Source organism: Electrophorus electricus, chromosome 3 (genome assembly GCF_041902795.1).
Source record: "Electrophorus electricus isolate QZ-2024a chromosome 3, ASM4190279v1, whole genome shotgun sequence".
Taxonomy (NCBI): Eukaryota; Metazoa; Chordata; class Actinopteri; order Gymnotiformes; family Gymnotidae; genus Electrophorus; species Electrophorus electricus.
Genome location: NC_137499.1, coordinates 37,539,491 through 37,561,720, shown reverse-complemented (window position 1 = coordinate 37,561,720; position 22,230 = coordinate 37,539,491). Strand labels below are relative to the sequence as shown.

At 47.8% G+C, this 22,230-nt stretch overlaps 1 protein-coding gene across 3 annotated transcripts in view; it reads left to right on the top strand.

Moving 5' to 3' along the window:
* The first annotated feature begins 959 nt into the window (after positions 1-959).
* syt3 (synaptotagmin III) overlaps positions 960-22,230 on the top strand; it is a 44,335-nt gene continuing 23,064 nt past the window's right edge. For 2 of the 3 annotated variants that reach the window (XM_035533548.2, XM_035533544.2), the window contains exons 1-5: positions 960-1,116; positions 7,515-8,402; positions 17,641-18,057; positions 18,740-18,845; positions 19,765-19,947. In XM_035533548.2, coding sequence (XP_035389441.1) covers positions 8,255-8,402; positions 17,641-18,057; positions 18,740-18,845; positions 19,765-19,947 — 854 coding nt within the window. In that variant the 5' untranslated portion in view covers positions 960-1,116; positions 7,515-8,254. The remainder of the gene's footprint in view (positions 1,117-7,514; positions 8,403-17,640; positions 18,058-18,739; positions 18,846-19,764; positions 19,948-22,230) is intronic. The other variant, XM_081711414.1, reaches the window with a different exon arrangement.

Sequence of the window (22,230 nt, the reverse complement as noted above, 5' to 3'; positions counted from 1 at the left end):
CAAAGATTTTTGTCTCTCTGTCCGTTTACCTATTTCTCCTCCGTACTCGTTGTATTCGGCTCTAAATCTGCTTGTGGTCATTAGCTCACCGCTTTGGAAAGCCAACAGCTTTGGGAGCTGGTGTGGAGGTTTCCTCATGACAGCAGCTCCATGTTTCTTCTTCGACACAAACGTATTACAGTCCCTGCATTATAAAGCAGGACTAAACCCGAGCCGCCGTTAGTAGCTCGTATTCCTCCAGATAAAACTATACAACTCTTCATCATTTAAAAATGTTATTGTTGACTTTATTATTGATTTTTTTTTACATAATTTACATATTCCGTCGTATTCACAGCCCAAGTTCACACAAAGGGCCGCTTTTTTTTTCAGCATATTGATAGCCGTTTTTATTAAAGTTTGCGTAATAACGAAAGTTGGCTTTTTGGCTTATGTAACCTCCAGGGCGCGCCTCCGCAGGTCGCCATGTGAGAACCAAAGCCAATCTCTGGAACCCGCGCCGAGGGGCCGACGCGCTCGGGCGCAGATCACGCGTCTTTAGCTCTTTCGCTCCGTCAGATAAACGTCTGTAGGTCTCCTGTGCGTACGCTGATCGTAGCAATAAGAGTGTCGTGCTTAAGAAGTGGCACGCGATTGCATCTCTTTCGGTGTTGCGCTGTTTGCTCGATGTTTCGTCGCGCGACCCGACGTGCCGCGGCGGACACTTCGGTCCATCCGGCTTTGGCTGCGCGCTCCATCCTTTCTTGCCCCGTCCCTTCCTGCGCCCCCCGTCCCTGTCACGAGCTCTCTCCCCTCTCCCGTTCCTGTATACATCACTGTGTCTTTAGCACCGGGAGCGCGATACAGCCAGTGAACGGTGACCACGAGCGTTTAGTATTCCGTGCACAAGCCGGTTGGGGTGGGGGGGGGGGCGATGGAGAGAGAGAGAGAGAGAGAGAGAGAGAGAGAGAGAGAGAGAGAGAGAGAGAGAGAGAGAGAGAGGGAGGGAGGGGGGAGAGTGAGACCGAGAGAAAAAAAAACAGGCTGTGAAGGCAGTGGAAAACAGAAGAGAAGGGTGAGCGGAGAGAGTCCCTGTTCGTTCTTCCGCGCTGTACTCGGTGGCATCCTCTGTCCCAGGTACAGTATGCGCTTTTCTTTGTTCGGGCCTCGTGATAACACGTCGCATGCGAAATAAGCACAGGGTAGCGGGAAACAGCTCGGGACAGAAGCGGTCGTACAGGTCTGTATCGTTTGGAGATCAAAACAGCCCAGTGGCTGATTGCGTTTGGCGTCCGGGTTATCGGTAATTCACTGGAGCGGGTATTGTGTGCGGACGTATGTGGAATGTAGTCGAGATTGTGTGCGTCCCCTTACGGTTCGTCTGTCTGTCCGGTACCATCGTATGAAGCTTCTCGCTATGTGAGTGGCGTAAATATTTTGAATGTATGTGATGCAAAATTCTTCCTTGTTTTCTAATGCCTAAACAAGTCAGAAGCATGTCATTGCTTTAACGGACATGTACAGACAGTGTGTGCGTGCGTGCGTGTGTGACATTTGCTCGTGCAACACATGAATAGGATTGCGTGAGGGGTTTGGGGCGTAAGGGAGTATTCCTTGCGCTATTTGCCTCTAAATTTCCGTTCCGATTTGACTGTAAAGCTGCAGGACATCATACAGCCCCAGCCCGTGTGACGAGGTGACGGTGGGAGACGTAAGGAGGAGTCTCTCTTTAACTCCTGCTACCCCACCCCTCTGCCCAGCCGCTTCTGGCACATCTGTGGGAGCGCGCGTCTATGCAAATGTTAACGCGTGTAATTCTCGCGGATCTTCTCGCCGATTCGCAGACGGCCGCGCGAGCGAGAAGCGGCGTATTCCCCCTCGGCTCATGGGCTAATTGTGACGTTGCTGAGCAGAGCTCCTTCTTTTCCGTGGCTCTGAGTGTGTGTGCGTGTGTGTGTGTGAGTGTGTGCGTGTGCGTGTGTGCGTGTGCGTGTGTGTGTGAGTGTGTGTGTGTGCGTGTGTTTGAGTGTGTGTGTGTGTGTGTTTGAGTGTGTGTGTGTGTGTGTGTGTGTGCGTGCGTGTGTGTTTGAGTGTGTGAGCGCACGCGCGTGCATACGTGTGTGCTAAATCCATACGCTGCCTCACAACAAAACCCATTACCCAGACAACCTTCTCTCTGTCTCTCACTCTATCCTTCTACCTCTCTCCCTCTCTCCCTCTCCTTATTCCTGCCCTCTATCTAAATGATCCATACCGTCCCACAGAAAACAGCCCAAGAGAGAGGGAGTCGTGGGGGGGGGGGGGCAGACTGAGAGTTGGACAGATACTAAAGAGAAGGGATACGAACAAGAAAGAAGGAATTAGAAAGAATGTGGCACCATGCACACTTTACATAGTGTTATGTGTGAGCATTGACTTTGCGCAGCTGATTAAAGTGTCTGCTTGTATGCATGTACATGTGCTTGTGTGTATGTAAGTTTGTGCTGTTTTTATGTGTGTGCTTGAATGCATTTGTGTGTGTATTTGTGTCTGTGCTATGTGCGTGCATGTGTGAATGTACAGGGAGCACCCAGCCTCAAACACAACACACACAAACCTCACACCCCAAAATTCAGCCATGAGCCTGCAGCCCAGACCAGGACTCCACTCTGCTGCGGTTTAGGGCCGGAGGAACTAGATGATAGAGGTGCTATTTGTGTCAGAAAGCAGGAGGAGGATGGAAGCACAGGACCCAGGAGCTTTCAGATGGGACCTTCACACACTCATGTGTTACCTTCATCTGATCCGACAAGCTCGCTGACGACACATTCACTGTCACAGCAGCAAGCGTGTGGCATCAGCCCGGTGTATCCCACAGCCTTGTGGTGAGTGCATCCTCCACTAGGAACAGAGATACCCGGAACTGTATGGAGGGCACCGAGCAGAGCTGCTGGAGTCCCGCCATCCGCGCACACTCAGAGACAGCAGGCAGGGCAGTGGCAGACAGAAAGGAGGCGGAGCCGGGCAGAGACCGGTGGAGAGGGCAGGGATGCTGGATTTTAGGTCTGCCCGCTCTGCCAAAGAACCTTGGAAAGACGCCCTCGTTTAGGTTATTTTTGTGTGTTAGGTCTGCGTTGAGATTACATAACTGAGACTGTGTGTGAATAGTCCTCAGACATATAAAAACAACAACAAACAAACAAACAAAAAAAAACACCACCATACGAAACAGACCAGGCCGAATTGGTGATGACACCGTTGATAAAACTGCGAGGAGAGAGAGAGAAAGGTGCAGTGTGGACCTGGGGAGGCACCAAAAGACCACAACTGCTTTAAAATCCGTACAGAATATGCTTAACGGGCTACCGTCTTTTGTCCATGGGGGTTTTCAGATCCATAACCTCACTAGAGAAGAAAAGGCTTAGCTGGGGTTTCTCATTTGCGATCAGTGCCAGCCACATGTTTTGGGGAGAAGGGAAGAGCTGAGAGACCAGTGGTTCCTCTGAAGTCCCAAGCATGGTACTCATAGGGGCTCGTACAGGCACATTGAGGAGAACCACGCACGACCCCTGCGATAGCCGGCGTATGCAGAGCTGGGAGGATTGATTGGTATTTGGTTAAAAGTGGCCACCCATGGCTGAAGGAGTGTCAGTGAGGCATCCTCAGCATGGTCTCGTGGCTTCCCCAGCTGCTGAACGCTCCCTAAGCTGATCTGATTTAGGGAAAAAAAACACATTTATCTACAAAAACACACAGACGCCGTGACAATGGTGCTGCTAAAGGGCAACACGGAAGCAGGGCTTGAAAAAGAGGCGGCTTTGACAGTGTTTTGGACGTGGTCATAGCTTTTACCGCTGAGCTGCTAATGCAGAACTGGTCTACGTGGAGAGATACTCTGTTGGAAAAAAGGTTACATTAATATTACTGTGTGTGTTTGCATGTCATATGTGTTAGATAGATAGATAGATAGATAGATAGATAGATAGATAGATAGATAGATAGATAGATAGATAGATAGATAGATAGATAGATAGATAGATAGATAGATAGATAGATAGATAGATAGATAGATAGATAGATAGATAGCAAACATAGAGCATAGAGTGCACACAATAAACACTCATAATTACACATACAAATTTGTGCCTCTGTGTGCGTGGATGTGTGTGTGTGTGTACAGTGGGTCCTCTGTTTCCATTATTTTCGGCGTGAGTGTATGTGGCAGCCCCTCCAATGTGGACGTGCCACAGAGCCGTAGACAGCACCTCGGGGGGTTAGTAATTACGCCATTTATCACCAGCTGAAACACGTCCATCTCCAGGGCCAGGGCAGGACTGCAGACCTGGCCCTGTCCAGCTGTGGAATGGGCCTCTTTTCTGAAAGGCTGCTGCTAGCCTGTGGTGGAGCTGAATGGACACACACACACACACACACACACACACACACACAGCTGGCCCAGGTATGCAGTGGTTCTGAATGGACAACTCCCCAGAAAACCCACTCCAGATTCCAGTGGCTCTGATTGCCATGTGTCTTCAATGCGGTCAAACTCCTGAAGGCTGTTATTGCTTTCAGATGTCAAGCCAATGACAGGATGCAATTATGTTTTGTATGGTGATTATTATTAGAAGGAATATTGCTGTTGCCTCCGGTGTGCAGGAATTGGGCTTGGGCACAACACACAAATAACCTTCCCCGTTTTGTTATTGTGCCACTGCTAATGGAATGGGTGAGGCCTGACCTGGCGGGCCAGAGAATCTTGCATTTGCTGATATTAAGTTTGTTGCGGAATGACTCATGGTATGTCAGTAATGTGTCATTTTCTGTGATTGTTTGGTGTTTGGGTTGGCTAGGTCTCTTTTGTGATTCAGCGGGTTGTTATGGACATTATGTTGTTTACCGTATGAGACCTGGTCTACCAATTAATCTCTCTCTTTGAAACAATGTTTATTTTTCCTTAATGGTAATTATTATTACAGCTGGTTTATATTTCGGTATGGTTTCCAAAAGACATTAGGTTACAGGTTAACTGTACTCTTATTAAACAAACATTGTACCATTGGCTTATGTATCTGTTTAGTTATAATACAGAGTTTCTCATCAAGTTGTTTGATTTGAATTTGTATGATTGGATATTGACCTTACAGACAATGTGGTCCCTACAGTGTGATTGGACTGTGGCACTTCTGGCCAGCTGGTCGCTTATGTGATTGGACAATGACCTTACTGGTTGCCAGGTCTCTGCTATGGCGTATTGCTTTCCTGACCGTATCGATCCAGAGCTGGACAGGAGTCAATGGAATGTCTCTGAGAGGTTTTGTGTTCCATTGTGCCAACGTGTCTCAGTGTTTGCGTCAATGTCACTTGTGCAGATTTCAGCAACACGATGTTTTCATACGGGGTCACTTTACAGCTGTCTCAGACACGTACATCACATATATGTAGAAATGACGTTACTGTGGCAGCCTGAAACAAAGTCATTTGTCTTAGACAGTAAGACTTCCGTTTCGCGAGTCCTGGTAAGGTATGGCAATACTGAGCCACTACACACACACTCTCTCTCTCTCTTTCTATCGCTCCCTCTCTCTTCCCTCTCTGTTTTTCTCTCTTTCTGCTCTCTCCACCGCTCACTGATCTCTCTGTTCTCCCTCCCTCGTCGTGTCTCTCCTTCACTTTTTTCCCGATCATCTCTGTTTTTCTTGGTATCTCTCCACTTCTCCTCCTCCCTCTCACCCCCCGTCAACTGTACTTCTCTGGCAATTCTGGCCAGCAGGAACCAACTTTGGTGCCAAGCAGTCATCTCTCATATTGAACTCTGCAGCGTTTGGAAGTCAGTCCCGGATAGATTTACCGATACCGACACAAGGTTCCAGAGAGGTGTGCAGAGATGCCAGTGAGGGTTATGGTTGGTGGATGGGATGGACCGGGGGGAGGGGGTTGGGGTAGGCTTTTTAATTCACTCTTTGGAAACCTTGCAAATCTCAGACTAATTTTTCTAATGACTGAAACATCTGAGATGGACAGATAAATGGAGCTCTACCTGAGGGAGCCTGATTCAGGTCAGGATTCAGGCCGATAGAGCGCACAGATGCTGAGAAAGCAGCTTGGAGAATGGCAGCCTGAGAGAGAGAGAGAGAGAGAGAGAGAGAGAGATAAAAGGAGAGCGAAAGGAAGAGTGAGAGAGAGTGAGATGGATAACGACGGACAAAAAGTATCGGACTGCATCTGTGTGTCTGTGGGGGTGCTGTGTTGGTGTGTGTGTGTGTGTGTGTGTGTGTGTGTGTGTGAAAGTCTTGAACTGAGTTTTGTTGTAAATGAACTTAAGTCTGTGACTGGCTGATTGATAAATTGGGGTAACGTAGCAACGAGCTTCACTGTGGAGACTCCGCCCATGGTCCAATGAATGACAGATGGCACCTTACAGACCAAGATAACGTGAGGAAGTGTTGTCAGGGTGACAGATGGACACACAGCTCCAAAAGAAGGGGCCATGTGAGACAGAGAGGCAGACGTCATGGTCTGATGTTGGCTGGAGACTCCAGAGAAGATAGGCGAGAACTCGATTAGCTGCACTGGCCGCGGGAGACTGTGGCTAACGGCTCTGTAATCTCACAAGAGCCACGCCGGAAAAGGAGACACGGGGAGTAATGGGAGAAAGATTGGAGAGGTGCAGAGAAAGAGATCGAGCGAGAGAGAGAGGAGGAAGGAGGAGTGCTGACCTGGTTTCTGCAGACAGAACGAGCTCAGACCAAAGAGGAACTGATATAGAGATCCTGTAGAGTCGTGCTCCAACACGCAGGCTTATGATACACTCCGCCTCCCAGAACAGTGAAATATTCCCCTCCCATACCAACACTAAACTCCGCCTCCCAGAACAGTGAAATATGCCCCTCCCATACCAACACTAAACTCCGCCTCCCAGAACAGTGAAATACGCCCCTCCCATACCAACACTAAACTCCGCCTCCCAGAACAGTGAAATATTCCCCTCCCATACCAACACTAAACTCCGCCTCCCAGAACAGTGAAATATTCCCCTCCCATACCAACACTAAACTCCGTCTCCCAGAACAGTGAAATACGCCCCTCCCATACCAACACTAAACTCCGCCTCCCAGAACAGTGAAATATTCCCCTCCCATACCAACACTAAACTCCGCCTCCCAGAACAGTGAAATATTCCCCTCCCATACCAACACTAAACTCCGCCTCCCAGAACAGTGAAATATTCCCCTCCCATACCAACACTAAACTCCGCCTCCCAGAACTGAAATACGCCCCTCCCATACCAACACTAAACTCCGCCTCACAGAACTGAAATACGCCCCTCCCAACCAATGGCACGCCCCACCTCTCAGCGTCCACCATGCTAGCTAAAGATCTGTTTCTCATTGCTGTCTGAGCATACCATAGGACAGGAAGGGTCAGAGAACAGCGCTGAACACATGTATACCTGTGCCTTGTTATGTTGCTTTGCCACAATAACCTTATGTTGTAACCTCTCTCTCTCTCTCTCTCTCTCTCTCTCTCTCTCTCTCTCTCTCTCTCTCTCTCAGTCTCTCAGGCAATGTTAAACATCAAACATTCCTCAAATCCAACAGTGAATCACAATCAACTTGAAGTTAAATGGAGAGATTCTACATTCCACAGTGTCCCACAGAAACTGACGCTGATTTAAGGACCAACTTCCTGAACCAAATCCCCGCTGTCTAAATGTTGCAGGGAGAGATATCCATGTCATGACTTTTTGCTCTACGCATCTCAAACACAGCACCACTGATATGAATTGTAAGGTCATTTCAAGCATCTAAAGTGATTTAGATTTGACTAGCTCACCATGGCAAGGACTCTGGGCCTCAACAACATTTTTCCTAAAACAACGACAACAAAAAAAGGAAAGAACAACTAGAGCAATAATCTGTCATTTGATCGCCATAATTGTCGAGAGCCTGCCCGTCCTTCTCTTCCTCTGATTCGTCGCTTCTGTTTCCTCCCTACCCACAAGCCCATGCTGTTACACAGGTGGATCGGTGTGGTTCACAAACCAACCAGCGTGAAAGCCATTATGTACTTTAATTAAGTCACTGGTGCACAAGCGAACTGCTGCGACTTCCTACTGGCCCAGTTCCTTAGAAACATAAACGTCTCTCGCTGGGTACCTGAGCGAGGTTGAGGGGGCTTGAAGAAAGTGGCCAGAGTCATCCTTTCCACTCAGGTGCCGTCCTATCGGTGTGGACGGTGAGGGCTGCAGCGTGATTGGCCGAGTCCAGGGCAGGAGTGCGATGCGGATTGGAGGATGTCGGGGGACTGGGAAGAAGACCTGTGTAAGAAGGCGCTGGTACTGGTGGAGGAGCTCTGCTTCCGCTCAGGTGGCTACAGCCACAGTGCCAGCTGCCAGGAGTTCAGCTACATGATGAGGGGACGCAACGGCCAGGTGGACACAGGTAACCACACACACACGCACACACGCGCACCCCTATCACACACACACACACCCCTACCACTCACACACCCCTACCACACACACACCCCTACCACACACACACACCACTACCACACACACAACCCTACCACACACACACACCACAACCCTACCACTCACACAACCCTACCACACAAACACCCCTACCACACACACACCCCTACCACACACACAACCCTTCCACACACACACACCACAACCCTACCACACCCACAACCCTACCACTCACACACAACCCTACCACACACGCACACACACACCCCTACCACACACACAACCTTACCACGCACACAACCCTACCACACACACAACCCTTCCACACACACACACCACAACCCTACCACACACACAACCCTACCACTCACACAACCCTACCACACACACCACAACCCTACCACACACACAACCCTTCCACACACACACACCACAACCCTACCACACACACAACCCTACCACTCACACAACCCTACCACACATAACTCTCCCATACATACAACCCTACCACACACACACACACACACACACACACACACACACACACACACACACACACACACACACACAGCCCTTTCACAAACAACAGTTCCACACACAAACCTTCCACAAGGCAGGTTTTTCTGCACGGCACTTCTCACACACAGCGGCAAATCAAAGTCATTTACTCATACAAGAATAACAAAGCTTATTACACCCGGAGATCTATCACCTCTTTTCCAAGTAAAAAAGTTCTCTAAACTGTTTATTAAAATAGTTGACTTAGTTGACTCAAATAGACAAATAAATAAATAATGAAATATTAAAAATGAAGTAAAAGAGAAAAAAAAGGAAAAATCCATAAAAATGATGTTACTGGCGTAGAGCATGCAGAGAAAAAGGAGGAGTCAAACGTGAGTCAAACGTGAGTCTCCAACTGAAGAGTTTCATGAAACAAACACAAATAAAACTGAACATAAAAGTGCACTAACAAGAACAAAAGAAAGTGAGTGTAACATTCAGTGACAGAGAAACAGTCGCGCACACACACGGCTTAGAAAAGGATAACACAAGAACATCACACAGGTGGTGCGTCTCAGCAGGCAGCCACCGCTGCTGTAGGCGGGGGAGGGGGGCGTCGTCACGGTGCGCGTCACCGAAACGTGCGCCTCATGGCATGACCCGGGCACGGGGCACAGAGAGCCCAGAGCCCCACGGCACCCACAGACCTGGGCGTGGCAACCACACACATCCCTGGAACATGGCGGCCACTTTCTTCATCCATGGGGCCTCCTCTCGTCCACGGAACACAGAGCCGGCGCCCTCTTGTGAGTGGGGTCACGGGCGGGATCAGGAAGGCTTCGGCAGCGACTCTTCTCCTTCAGGAAGTGCTCGGGTCTCGGCCTCCTCGCTGTTCGGACGAGGAGGCGGAACAGGTCTCCTGGCCTGCGGTGGCGGCGGCGTTAACATCCCAGGCAGGCACTGGGGACTCCGGGACATCCCTACCCACGCGGAGAGTTCCAGGGCCGAGCGGGCCTCTAACGCGCTCTGGGGAACGCTGCACCGGCACGCCAGGGTGCTGAGACCGCTAAAAAAGAGAGGAAGATGGGGGCCGAAGAAGAAATAACACGCAGACCCACAAAAAAGAACAACACAACCAAAAAGGAGAAGACAGACACTCGTTCTGTCACGGGCGAAAAACGTCCAGGAAAAAAAGTCGGAGGCAACATGAGTCTCCATACGGAGATAATAAAGTGAACAAAAGTGAAATATAAAAGTGCACTAATGAGAGATGAAAGCAGCGTAGCGTTCATTCACACACAAATGCCTTAGAAAAGGGACCGCATAAGAACATCATAACACGCAGAGCCAAAACAGGCAGGCATGTGAAACGTAAACTAGCAAACGTGTACACGGTTACCACCTGACTGAGGCGCTCGGCTGGAGGGGGATCATCATGGGTGACTCACATCGAACGAGTCTAAATTAATATCAAGAAATATAGTGAAAATAGCTAGAAAGGCTATAAAGTGTCAAATTACTCAAACGTATGAAGTGTTGAGACAAGATGAAAATGAAGAATGAATTAAGAATGTAGTGCTGAAGATTAAAGTTGCAGGTGCAGTGTTCCAGGATGTAAGAGAACAGTGTTTAAACTGAGCCGAGAGCGAAACATTTTTAGTTTCTATTTAAAAGCTTGTCTAACTGCCTCTCCGTGCTCAGTCTGTATCTAGTTCCTACTGGCCTGACTCATAATACAGCAGCATATCAGACAGATACACTGATCCTCACACACAACCCTTCCACAAACACAATCCTTCTATACACATAACTATTCTGTACACACAACCCTTCCACACACACACAACCCTTCTATACACACAATCTTTCTATACACACAACCCTTCCACACACAACCCTTCCACACACAACCCTTCTATACACAATCATTTTATACACACAACCCTTCCACACACACAACCCTACCCCATACACAACCCATCAATACACACAATGCTTCTATATACAAACCCTTTCACACACAACACTTCTATACAAACAACCCTTCCACACACACACAACCCTTCTATACACACAATCTTTCTATACACACAACCCTTCCACACACACAATCCTTCTATACACACAACCCTTTTATACACACAAACATTTTATACACACAATCCTTCTATACACACAGCCCTTCTACATACACAACCCTTCTTCACACACAACCCTTCTACATTCTACACACACAGTCCTTCTATATACACAACCCTTCTATACATACAACTATTCTATACACACAACCCTTCCACACACACACAACCCTTCCACACACAACCATTCTATACACACAACCCTTCTGTACACACAACTATTCTATATACACAACCCTTCCACACACACAACCCTACCCCATACACAACCCATCAATACACAAAATGCCTCTATATACAAACCCTTCCACACACATCACTTCTATACAAACAACCCTTACACACACACACAAACACACACACACACACACACACTCATATGACATCAATAAACACAATGCTTCTATATACAAACCCTTCCACACACACAACACTTTTATACAAACAACCCTTCCACACACACACAATCTTTCTATACACACAACTCTTCCACACACACAATCCTTCTATACACACAACCCTTTTATACACACAACCATTCTATACACACAATCCTTCTATACACACAATCCTTCTATACACACAGCCCTTCTACATACACAACCCTTCTTCACACACAACCCTTCTACACTCTACACACACAGTCCTTCTATATACACAACCCTTTTATACACACAACCCTTCTGTACACACAACCCTTCCACACACACACAACCCTTCCACACACACAACCATTCTATACACACAACCCTTGTGTACACACAACTATTCTATACACACAACCCTTCCACACACACAACCCTACCCCATACACAACCCATCAATACACACAATGCTTCTATATACAAACCCTTCCACACACATCACTTCTATACAAACAACCCTTCCACACACACACACACACACACACACACAAACACACACATACACACACACACACACACACACACACCCACACACACCCACACACACACACACACACACACACACACACACACACACACACATCCTTTCCACACAAAACCCTTCCACACTCCAGAAGTGGCTAAAACTGGCAAAGGAAAGTAACTGATGAACTGCTAGTGCTTCAGTACAGTGAGGTCAAGGTGTGTTATGACATCATCATATGACATCATTCCAACTACTCCTCCTCTCTTTAAAGAATTCCTCCGTTACTGTTAAGGTCCAGTGAGGAAATGGCGTGTGCGGTGTGCAACACAGGCAGCAGGGATGAACAGGCCAAACACAGGCAGCAGGGATGAACAGGCCAAACACAGGCAGCAGGGATGAACAGGCCAAACACAGGCAGCAGGGATGAACAGATTAAACACAGGCAGCATGTGTGAACAGGCCAAACACAGGCAGCAGGGATGAACAGATTAAACACAGGCAGCATGTGTGAACAGGCCAAACACAGGCAGCAGGGATGAACAGATTAAACACAGGCAGCATGTGTGAACAGGCCAAACACAGGCAGCAGGGATGAACAGATTAAACACAGGCAGCATGTGTGAACAGGCCAAACACAGGCAGCAGGGATGAACAGATTAAATACAAAGAGCAGAGATGAACAGGTCAAATTATATAAAGATTGAAATTCCCTTTAATGACACTGAACACTGAAGTAGCTGCCGAATGCATTATGCTGGAACTTAATGCCCTGCCCTAAGGCTATGACTGTGTGTGTGTGTGTGTGTGTGTGTGTGTGTGTGTGTGTGTGTGTGTGTGCGTGCGTGTGTGTGTGTGTGTGTGCGTGTGTGTGTGTGTGTGTGTGTGTGTGTGTGTGTGTGTGAGTGTGTGTGCGTGTGTGCGTGTGCGTGTGCGTGTGTGTGTGTGTGTGTGTGTGTGTGTGTGTGTGTGTGTGTGTGTGTGTGTGTGGGTGTGTGTGTGTGTGTATTGGGGGGATGGTTTGTAGGCCTATGTTAATTAAGGACAAACAGAGGAAGTAATTTTGATGCAGACACAAACTCATACACACTGTATGAAACTGCATGAAACAGCACATGTTCTTACGACTGCGGGGTAATCTCATGACCCAACACTCTGTAACAAGGACCAAAAAACACAAGAGCAAAAAACGTCTGCCACTTCACAGAGGGTCTAAATCTTTGAGGGTCATTTTCAGTTCCCAGGTGGAGCTGCGAACGGAGCTGGAGTTTCAGCCTTCCTCTACTCTTAGTGCTTCATTTATTAACGCCCACTCCAGCAGAATGACACATGCGCCCGTTACTGGAGCTCACGATGTGATGAGAGTTGAGTGTGTGGGGGTCACAGAGTTTATTTACACGAGACAGTGCGGCTTGGGAGAGGGAGAGGGTTGGCTACCGTCATTGGGGACAGGAAAAAGAGCCCAGAGACATCCTGAAGGTGTTCCTGCAGACCACCATAGGAACTACATCCATCAAAGTGGACGCAGAAGCTCCGGAAAGCGGGGTGGAGTTAGACAGGGAGCCGTCTGTGTGGATAGGAGAGCTAAGGAATCTGTGCGGATAGAAGATCTAAGGAATCTGTGCGGATAGGAGATTTAAGGAATGTGTGCGGATAGGAGATCTAAGGAATCTGTGCGGATAGGAGAGCTAAGGAATCTGTGCGGATAGGAGATCTAAGGAATCTGTGCGGATAGGAGATCTAAGGAATCTGTGCGGATAGGAGATCTAAGGAATCTGTGTAGACAGGAGAGCTAAGGAATCTGTGCGGATAGGAGATCTAAGGAATCTGTGCGGATAGGAGATCTAAGGAATCTGTGTAGACAGGAGAGCTAAGGAATCTGTGCGGACAGGAGAGCTAAGGAATCTGTGCGGATAGGGGAGCTAAGGAATCTGTGCGGATAGGAGAGCTAAGGAATCTGTGCGGATAGGAGATCCAAGCTGAAGGAAGCTCTTGGGGTGACAACTGAGAAGATGGACAAAGCCTAGAGCAAGCAGAGCATGCTAATGTCGCAGGTCTGCTGTGATCAGTCAGCTCAGTGTCGGTGGTGTATGTCTTCTCTAAAAGCTTGCAGTTCTAAACAGCTTTTCGCTTCGTGTTTTTTTTTGTTTTGTTTTGTTTTTTTTTTTTTTTTGCTCCTTTCTAAAACAGATCAGTACGTTAACCTTTCTGAGAGCTTTTCTTCACATTCTTCTAGACGTCTTGCTGCTCTAGGCTCTCGTTGTTGGCTAACATGAGACGCCGTTGTTGTCACCAACAGAGTTCTCTGCGATTTGACCTTCTCGTGGCGTCCTTGGCTGTGTACGCCTAAACAGAACCGTCTGACGTCTAACGTTTAGCTACCCCGCTTTCGCCACGGTCGAGGGTTTTTGGTTTTTTTGCTTTGCTGTGACCTCACCACGCCTCTCCTGCTCTCGTCCTTCCCTGTGACCCCTGTGACCCCTGTGACCCCTGTCCTCGTGCATTGTCTCCTCCCTCTCACGTTGCGCCTCATCTCCGCCAGCCGGCCGACGTGCCTGACTCAGCGTGTGCTCTGACCTGTTAGCTCCTCCTCTCTCCTCTCTCTTCTGCTCCTCCTCTCTCCGCTGGCCCCTCCTTTCAGCCTCCCTGTCATCTCTGACTCCTCCTTCTCTTCCTCGGTCTTCCTCGTTTCCTTGCCCTTTTTTTTGCTCCTCCAACCTTCCCACGCCTTCTCCCTCCATCTTTCTGCCGCTCCTGCTCTGCTACTCTCCTTTTCTGCGGCTGGTTAGGTGCAGCGACGGATCAGTGCCTCGCCTGCCTCGCCTGCCCCGCTGCTAGGCGCTCTGATCACGGGTTTTGAAAAAGTGCTGATTAGTGATGTACGCAGTCCGATGAACGATTCACCAGAGTGGGACGGAGAGGCGTGAGGAAGGTGAGGAAGGAAGGATGAAGATAGTGAGTGAGAGAAGGGGGTGTAGAAGGTAAGAGAGAAGAATAGAAAAGAGGAGGAGGAGAAGGAGAGGTGGAGAGAGAGAGGGAGAGAGAGAGACACACAAATGAGAGATAAAACCTACGTCTTACTATAAGACAAACACCCTACATTTTTTCACTTCAGATAAATTCAGTTCAGTGGGGATTTATTGGCATGACAAATATTCACACTTGTGTTGCCAAAGTTTTAGATGACAAACAAAAGGTCAAATTTAAATCATTCAAATCATGTATCAACAAAGAGCAGGTAGGGATTATTATATTAATAATAATAACAATACTGCTACTGATAATAACAATACAATATTATATTAATAATAATAATACTGATACTGATAATAACAATACAATATTAATAATAATAACAATACCGCAATTGCTACTGCTATTACTGCCACTACTACTACTTATAATAATAATAATAATAATAATAATAATAATAATAATAATACTTTTACTGCTACCACTACCAAGAATAGTAATAACGGTAAAAATAACAATAATATAACTACATCAGCGATTCTGTTTTACTATTATTACCTCTACCACTAAATAGTAAATAATAAATTGTTAAATTGTTAGTTAATAAGTAAATAAGTAAATATAAGTAATAAGTAAATGTTTTAATCATTAACTAATAATTTAATAATTTATAATAATTCATAAATAAATAATTTATCTTTAATATTTAAATAAATTATATTTACAATTTAAGTACATAAGTATTTTTAAATAGTCAATTTTAAATAGTCAGTTTTCAGTACAGAGTATAATCTTATTATTACTGTATTATTGTTATACATTATTAATTATTCATCTTTAATGCCTTCATGCTCAATATAACCAAACAATACAAATGTGCCCTTATTTGTCAGTACAGAACCTTGAATAGAGAGAAACTAGGAGAGAGAGAGAGAGCGAGAGAGAGAGAGAGAGAGAGAGAGAGAGAGAGAGAGAGAGAGAGAGAGAGAGAGAGAGAGAAGAAACATATGCAGCAGTAGGGGTGGAAATGAAAAAGCTTGTTTCTGGTAGAATGGAACAGAGAGACGGAATGGAACAGAGAGATTAATGGAAAAAAGACAGAATGGAACAGAGAGATAGAATGGAAAAAAGATAGAATGGAACAGAGATAGAATGGAAAAAAGAGAATGGAACAGAGAGGTGGAATGGAAAAAAAGAGAGAATGGAACAGAGAGATAGAATGGAAAAAAAGAGATAGAATGGAACAGAGAGGTGGAATGGAAAAGAGATAGAATGGAACAGAGAGATAGAATGGAAAAAAAGAGATAGAATGGAACAGAGAGGTGGAATGGAACCACTGCCAAGGTGCCACTGTTGGGCCCCTGAGCAAGACCCTTAACCCTCAATTGCTCAAGTCGTACTCACTCATAATTGTAAGTCGCTTTAGATAAAAGCGTCAGCTAAACGCTGTAAAATGTCAAATTTAAATGTAAATTGAATGGGAGTGGCACAGGAGAATAAAGGCATCTGGAAAGAAAAAGCACCAGAGGAAAGAACAGTGAGAGAGAGAGAGAGAGCGAGAGAGAGAGAGAGAGAGAGAGAGAGAAGCAGAGTGAGAAGGGAGAATAAAAGGACTGAGGGATTGAGTATCTCCTGGAGAAAGAGCAGGCTGACAGAGAGATCTAGTCCATGTTGCTCTGCCTTCGGCCTCCCGAAGACGTGACTGTGTCCAGCCGGAAAATGTGAAGAGGTATCAGGGTTGTTTCGCACACCTTGGTTAGAGCAGCAGGCTGAAGCCAGCCAGCCAAGGTCCCCTTCAATTCTCACTGCTCATTTTAAATGACCTTGGCTGAGGATGCTGGCCTCTGACTTCAGAGTCAGAGGGGAGGAGGACGACGACGATGGGGGAGGGGAGGAGAGACAGAGGCTTAAAGATGAGCGCTGCAGGCATTAAGCTAACAGAAAGCACAGGCGGCTGTGCACGCGCACAGGCAGACAGCACAGGCGGACGGCCTGTGGAGATGCCCACATACACAGGCAGACAGGTCTGATGGACAGCATGTTTCTGGAGGAAGCTGTTCCCTCTGCCACTGGGCTGGAGACCGTGGTGCCACAGAGCCATTTTTCAGCAATGACTCACTCACACTGCCTCCCCGAAACCATCATTAGAATCCCAGCGATTGAAAGCTCGTGTTTTCAAAGGCTGAGAGGAAAGGCGTAACAGCAGGGGGGAGAACGTTTGTGCGGAGCGAGCGTCACGGCTCCTGCCGCGTTTCCCTCCTTCAGGAGCGAAGCTGCCCCGCTGCCGACGTCTGCCGGGCGGATTTGGATCAGGCTCGGTGCTCCTTTCCACTCACGACGCGACGCCTTTCAGCGTTCGGCCTCTGATCCTCCGCCCGCCTCTGTTAGCCTCGGCAGACAGACTCGCCTGCCTGACACCTCTAACCTCTCTGCCGGTCTCTTCAGCTCACATCCCCTTCAGGCAACAGCCAATTACCAACCAAACTCAGACTGTTAGTATATTTCATACCATAACATTCATGTTGGTCTCATTTTGTTTCATTCTTTTACCCTGTAGCTACCTGAATCTGTTTCAGTCCAGAATTCTCTCTTGTTCAGTCTTGTTTTCTCTCTTCCTCCCTGTCTGCCTCTCACTCTCTGTTTCTGTCTTCTTTCCTCGCCCTTTCTCTCTCTCCCTCACTCTTGCTATCCTTCTCTACACCCCAGAGATCTCGGTGAGTCTGCTCTCGGTCATCGTGACGTTTTGCGGTATCGTGCTGCTCTCGGTCTCCCTTTTCGTCTCCTGGAAGCTTTGCTGGTTGCCATGGAGAGACAAAGAGGGCGGGGGTCTCAGCCTGATGGCGGGGCTCCTCCCCGGAGGGGCGGGCCTCGGCGGGGTCGGGGGTGGCGGAGGATCCTCCCTCCTGCCTCCGCTCCTGCAGAGGAAGGACACTCACTCCTCATCCTCTCTGTACCCATCTCTGTCACAGCCTGGCCAGCATCACCCACACTTCTCAGATCTGATGGGCGTGGAGGGGGGAGGGGGGAATGTGGTGGGCGGGGTCGTGGGCGGGGTCGTGGGCGGTCCTCAGGAGACGCAGGAGCACTCCTACCTGGACATGGATTCATACCCCAACAATGCAGGTGAGGAGTCTGCATACAGCTGACACCTCCATATCAGAGAGGTTCAGATCACAGCCTCCCTCTGCTCCAAAGTGGGCCTACATACAGTTATAATAACTGCTCAGTTTAGTAACAGCAATTATTAAGCCTGAGACTGGATTCCTATTCAAGATCCAGATCCGAATACCTCCATCAGTCGTTTGTCAGACATACATGTTGTCATTATAGAATAAAGCTTGACTCTAGTTATACTGAAATCAGTTTTATTTCACACTGCTCACATTTGTAGCCCTACATTTATACTGTGTGAACATTTCACTGGATACAACAGTTTGATGCTTTTGTATGCACATCACACGTGATATATGTATGTGGAGATATTTCACGTGTCTTTGTAAAAATGCATAACGTGTTCATGCTTCTTTGTTTGTTAAGTACAGGTGTGACCATGTGTACTCATATATGTGTACATATATGTGTAGGGGTTCCACATATGAATGAATGTTTCTGTTTTGTATGTGTGAGCATTTGACCTATTTCAGCATGCCATAATATAATGATGCATAATTGTGTTTGTACACTCCATAGGTGTTATGTGAGTAAATCGACTCCTAAGTTGGGCTTCTTCACAGTACGGTTGTAGAGTGTTCCTCATATGCTCTGCCATCTTTCTCTGCATGGTGATGTGGTTCTTTGCCTGCAGGGAACCTGAAGATGAGCCAGACGTCTCCGGAACTGCCTCCAACGTCGGATGCCAGCTCTGCGCCCAAAGATCCGGCCAATGCTCATTCCCAGCAGGCCACTGCTAGGTCAGGCACCTCTGCTCTTTGACATATCTTGGGAGAATGTAAGATATTTGTTCAATTTTTCCATGATTGTGAGCGAGATGCAGTGGAGGTGTGAAACTGTATCTTAAATATTCTTTAGGCGCACAGTTACCAAATCACAGTCTTGCTGGTCACTGAGGTAAAAGATTTTCAGGGATTAAGGATTATGTATTAGACCTATTTGGGACTAGGTGTGTACATTACGGTTTTCACAGTAGTACACAATTCAGTCAAAACAGACAGTTTATAGATGAGCTCAAATTTATTTTGTGTGTGTGTGCATGTGTGTGCGTATTTGTGCACGCACCTGTGTGTGTGTGTATGTGTGTGTGTGTGTGTGTGCATATGTGTGTGTGTGTGCGTGCGTGTGCGTGTGTGTGTGTGTATGCGTGCGTGTGTGTGTGTGTGTGTGTGTGTGCGTGTGCATATGTGTGTGTGTGTGTGTGTGTGTATGCGTGCGTGTGTGTGTGTGTGTGTGTATGCGTGCGTGTGTGTGTGTGTATGTGTGTGTGTGTGTGCGTGTGCATATGTGTGTGTGTGTGTGTGTGTGTGTGTGTGCGTGCGTGTGCGTGTGTGTGTGTGTGTGTGTGTGTGTGTGTGTATGTGTGTGTGTGTGTGTGTGTGTGTGTGTGTGTGTGTGTGTGTGTATGCGTGCGTGTGTGTGTGTGTATGTGTGTGTGTGTGTGCGTGTGCATATGTGTGTGTGTGTGTGTGTGTGTGTGTGTGCGTGCGTGTGCGTGTGTGTGTGTGTGTGTGTGTGTGTGTGTGTATGTGTGTGTGTGTGTGTGTGTGTGTGTGTGTGTGTGTGCGTGTGTGTGTGTGTGTGTGTGTGTGTGTGTGTGCGTGTGCGTATGTGTGTGCGTGTGCATATGTGTGTGTGCGTGTGCATATGTGTGTCCAGGCCCAAGCCTATGACTCATCAGCTCTCGAGTCCTGATTTCCATGGTGAGGAGAAGAGTGAGCAGGTGACCAGCATTGGCCAGATCAAACCGGAACTCTACAGACCACGCCAAGGGGAGCTGGGAGACAGTAAGCAGGGCGACAACTGTGGCAAGATCAGCTTCCTCCTCCGCTACGCCTTTAAGTAAGCCGGCCGTGAGCACGCCACTTGACCCCCTGTAGTTCCACCCGTCCTCCACCCAAGTGTTTTATAGCAAACGTCCCCACAAAGCAGAGCCAGCCCTCTCCACACACACGCATCTAAAGAGGCAGGGCTCAACGGTGGCCATTGAGGTGTGTGGGGAGACTCGGTCAGCTCCCTGAGTTACGGGAAAGCCCTGCGTGAGTCTCTTCGTCTTCTTTATTTCATGTAATGAGACATTAGAGTGTCAGAAAGTGCTGATGTTTAAGAAACAGCAGAGAGAGCATGGCTGTTGCAGCCATGAATTATATATGGCCAGGCGATTTAAGCAGCCAGCTCCCTCAACACGTAATGACACAAAGCTGAGTTGACTTATGGACAACAGACAGGGGACTTGGAGGGGGAGTAGGAGAACAACAGGAGAAAGAATGAGAGGGAGGGAGACGGAATGAGAAAGAGGGAGAGAGAGAGGGGGAGAGAATGAGAGGGAGGGAGACGGAATGAGAAAGAGGGAGAGAGAGAGGGAGAGAGAATGAGAGGGAGACCGAATGAGAAAGAGGGAGAGAGAGAGGGGGAGAGAATGAGAGGGAGGGAGACGGAATGAGAAAGAGGGAGAGAGAGAGGGAGAGAGAATGAGAGGGAGGGAGACCGAATGAGAAAGAGGGAGAGAGAGAGGGAGAGAGAATGAGAAAGAGGGAGAGAGAATGAGAGGGAGGGAGACGGAATGAGAAAGAGGGAGAGAGAGAGGGAGAGAGAATGAGAGGGAGGGAGATGGAATGAGAAAGAGTGAGAGAGAGGGAGAGAGAATGAGAGGGAGGGAGACAGAATGAGAGAGGGAGAGAGAGAGGGAGAGAGAATGAGAGGGAGGGAGACGGAATGAGAAAGAGGGAGAGAGAGAGGGAGAGAGAATGAGAGAGAGAATTAGAGAGATGGCGAGAGAATGAGAGAGGGGAAGACAGAATGAGAGACAGAACAAGAGGGATTGCCTCAGGCTATTCAAAAACAAAGGAGTTAGTGTTCAGATAGATGATCTGGCAAATTGTTCCTGTTTTCCCCCTGTCAGGAGGTGACGTGCAGTCATTACGCTCACGCTACACTGGCACTACACAGGCAGACGGCTAATGTCACGCGGGAAAAGTGTGTCGCTACCATAGCTCGTGAGCTGGGCCTGGTGCAGATCGTCTGCGTACACACGCCCGAGCCCAGCCTGTGTGTGTTGCCGACGTTATCACGTCTCCGGCTGTGCTGTGTTGTGGCGCATGGCGCTGTATCAACGCGTCACGGTGAAGAGCAATCTGGGAATAGTGGGAGACACAACATCGTCAGTCGGAGCCGCGACCCCGAGGGACGCGCCGTTCGACTGGCACAGCCGTTATCGCCTGACGCGCGCGTGCCGCCAGGGGATCGCAGCCATTTTTCCTCACGTGCCTGGGAGGGACTGAACTGCTATTGTTACCCATCTATTTATTTGACGCTTTCTGGCACGGCAGTAATAGGTGTGTTTTTACGCGCTTGTGGGAGCGTGCTCGCAAGCAGGGCTATGTGTACACGCCCGTTTAGATGCGCGTGGGAACGGCCAGTGGGAGGCCATGAGGGGGACCGTCGTTCTTGTTGTGATTAATGAAAAAAGGCAGGGGTGTGCTTTAAAAGCCTATTTTAACGTGGCGAAAAAACCTGTCACCCGCTATTACAGCCCGAAGTGCTGGAATCAACATTTATTTGTGAAGACGCGTCTTATTTGAAGTAATGCTAATTGGTTTGTGTTAGTCTAATGAGCAGTGTCACATACTGTCAGCGGTGTCTCTTTGATCAGAATGCACTTAAGTTTCGTTTCGAGGACACCAAACAGTTATTGTCTTAGTTCACTTAACATGTCAGCTGATCACCCTATTTGTGAATGTGACTTGATTTTCCAATTACTGTGTATAAGTTAAAATCCTGAATGCCTGTAACTGGATTTGTCATGTTCATCTGACTGTTTAAGTAGATGAGATTGATTGGTTAACATGCTTATCCTTTGCTGCCTGATTGGCTAAGATTTTGGCACCTCGCTCAATAGCTGCTCTTGGTAGACACGCTTCCTGACTGACATGTTTATCTGCCTGCCTATTGGATTTCCTGTTTGTCCCTCCCACTTTGAGAGAGCCCACTGTTTGGGAAGGCTCTAATAGAGTGGTGGCACGCTCATTAACGCCGAGAAACACATTCTAATGAGGTCCGATTACAGGCCAGAGAGATTAGTTCACTCGTCTTGATTAAATCTTCACATGAACACAAGGGCCTACA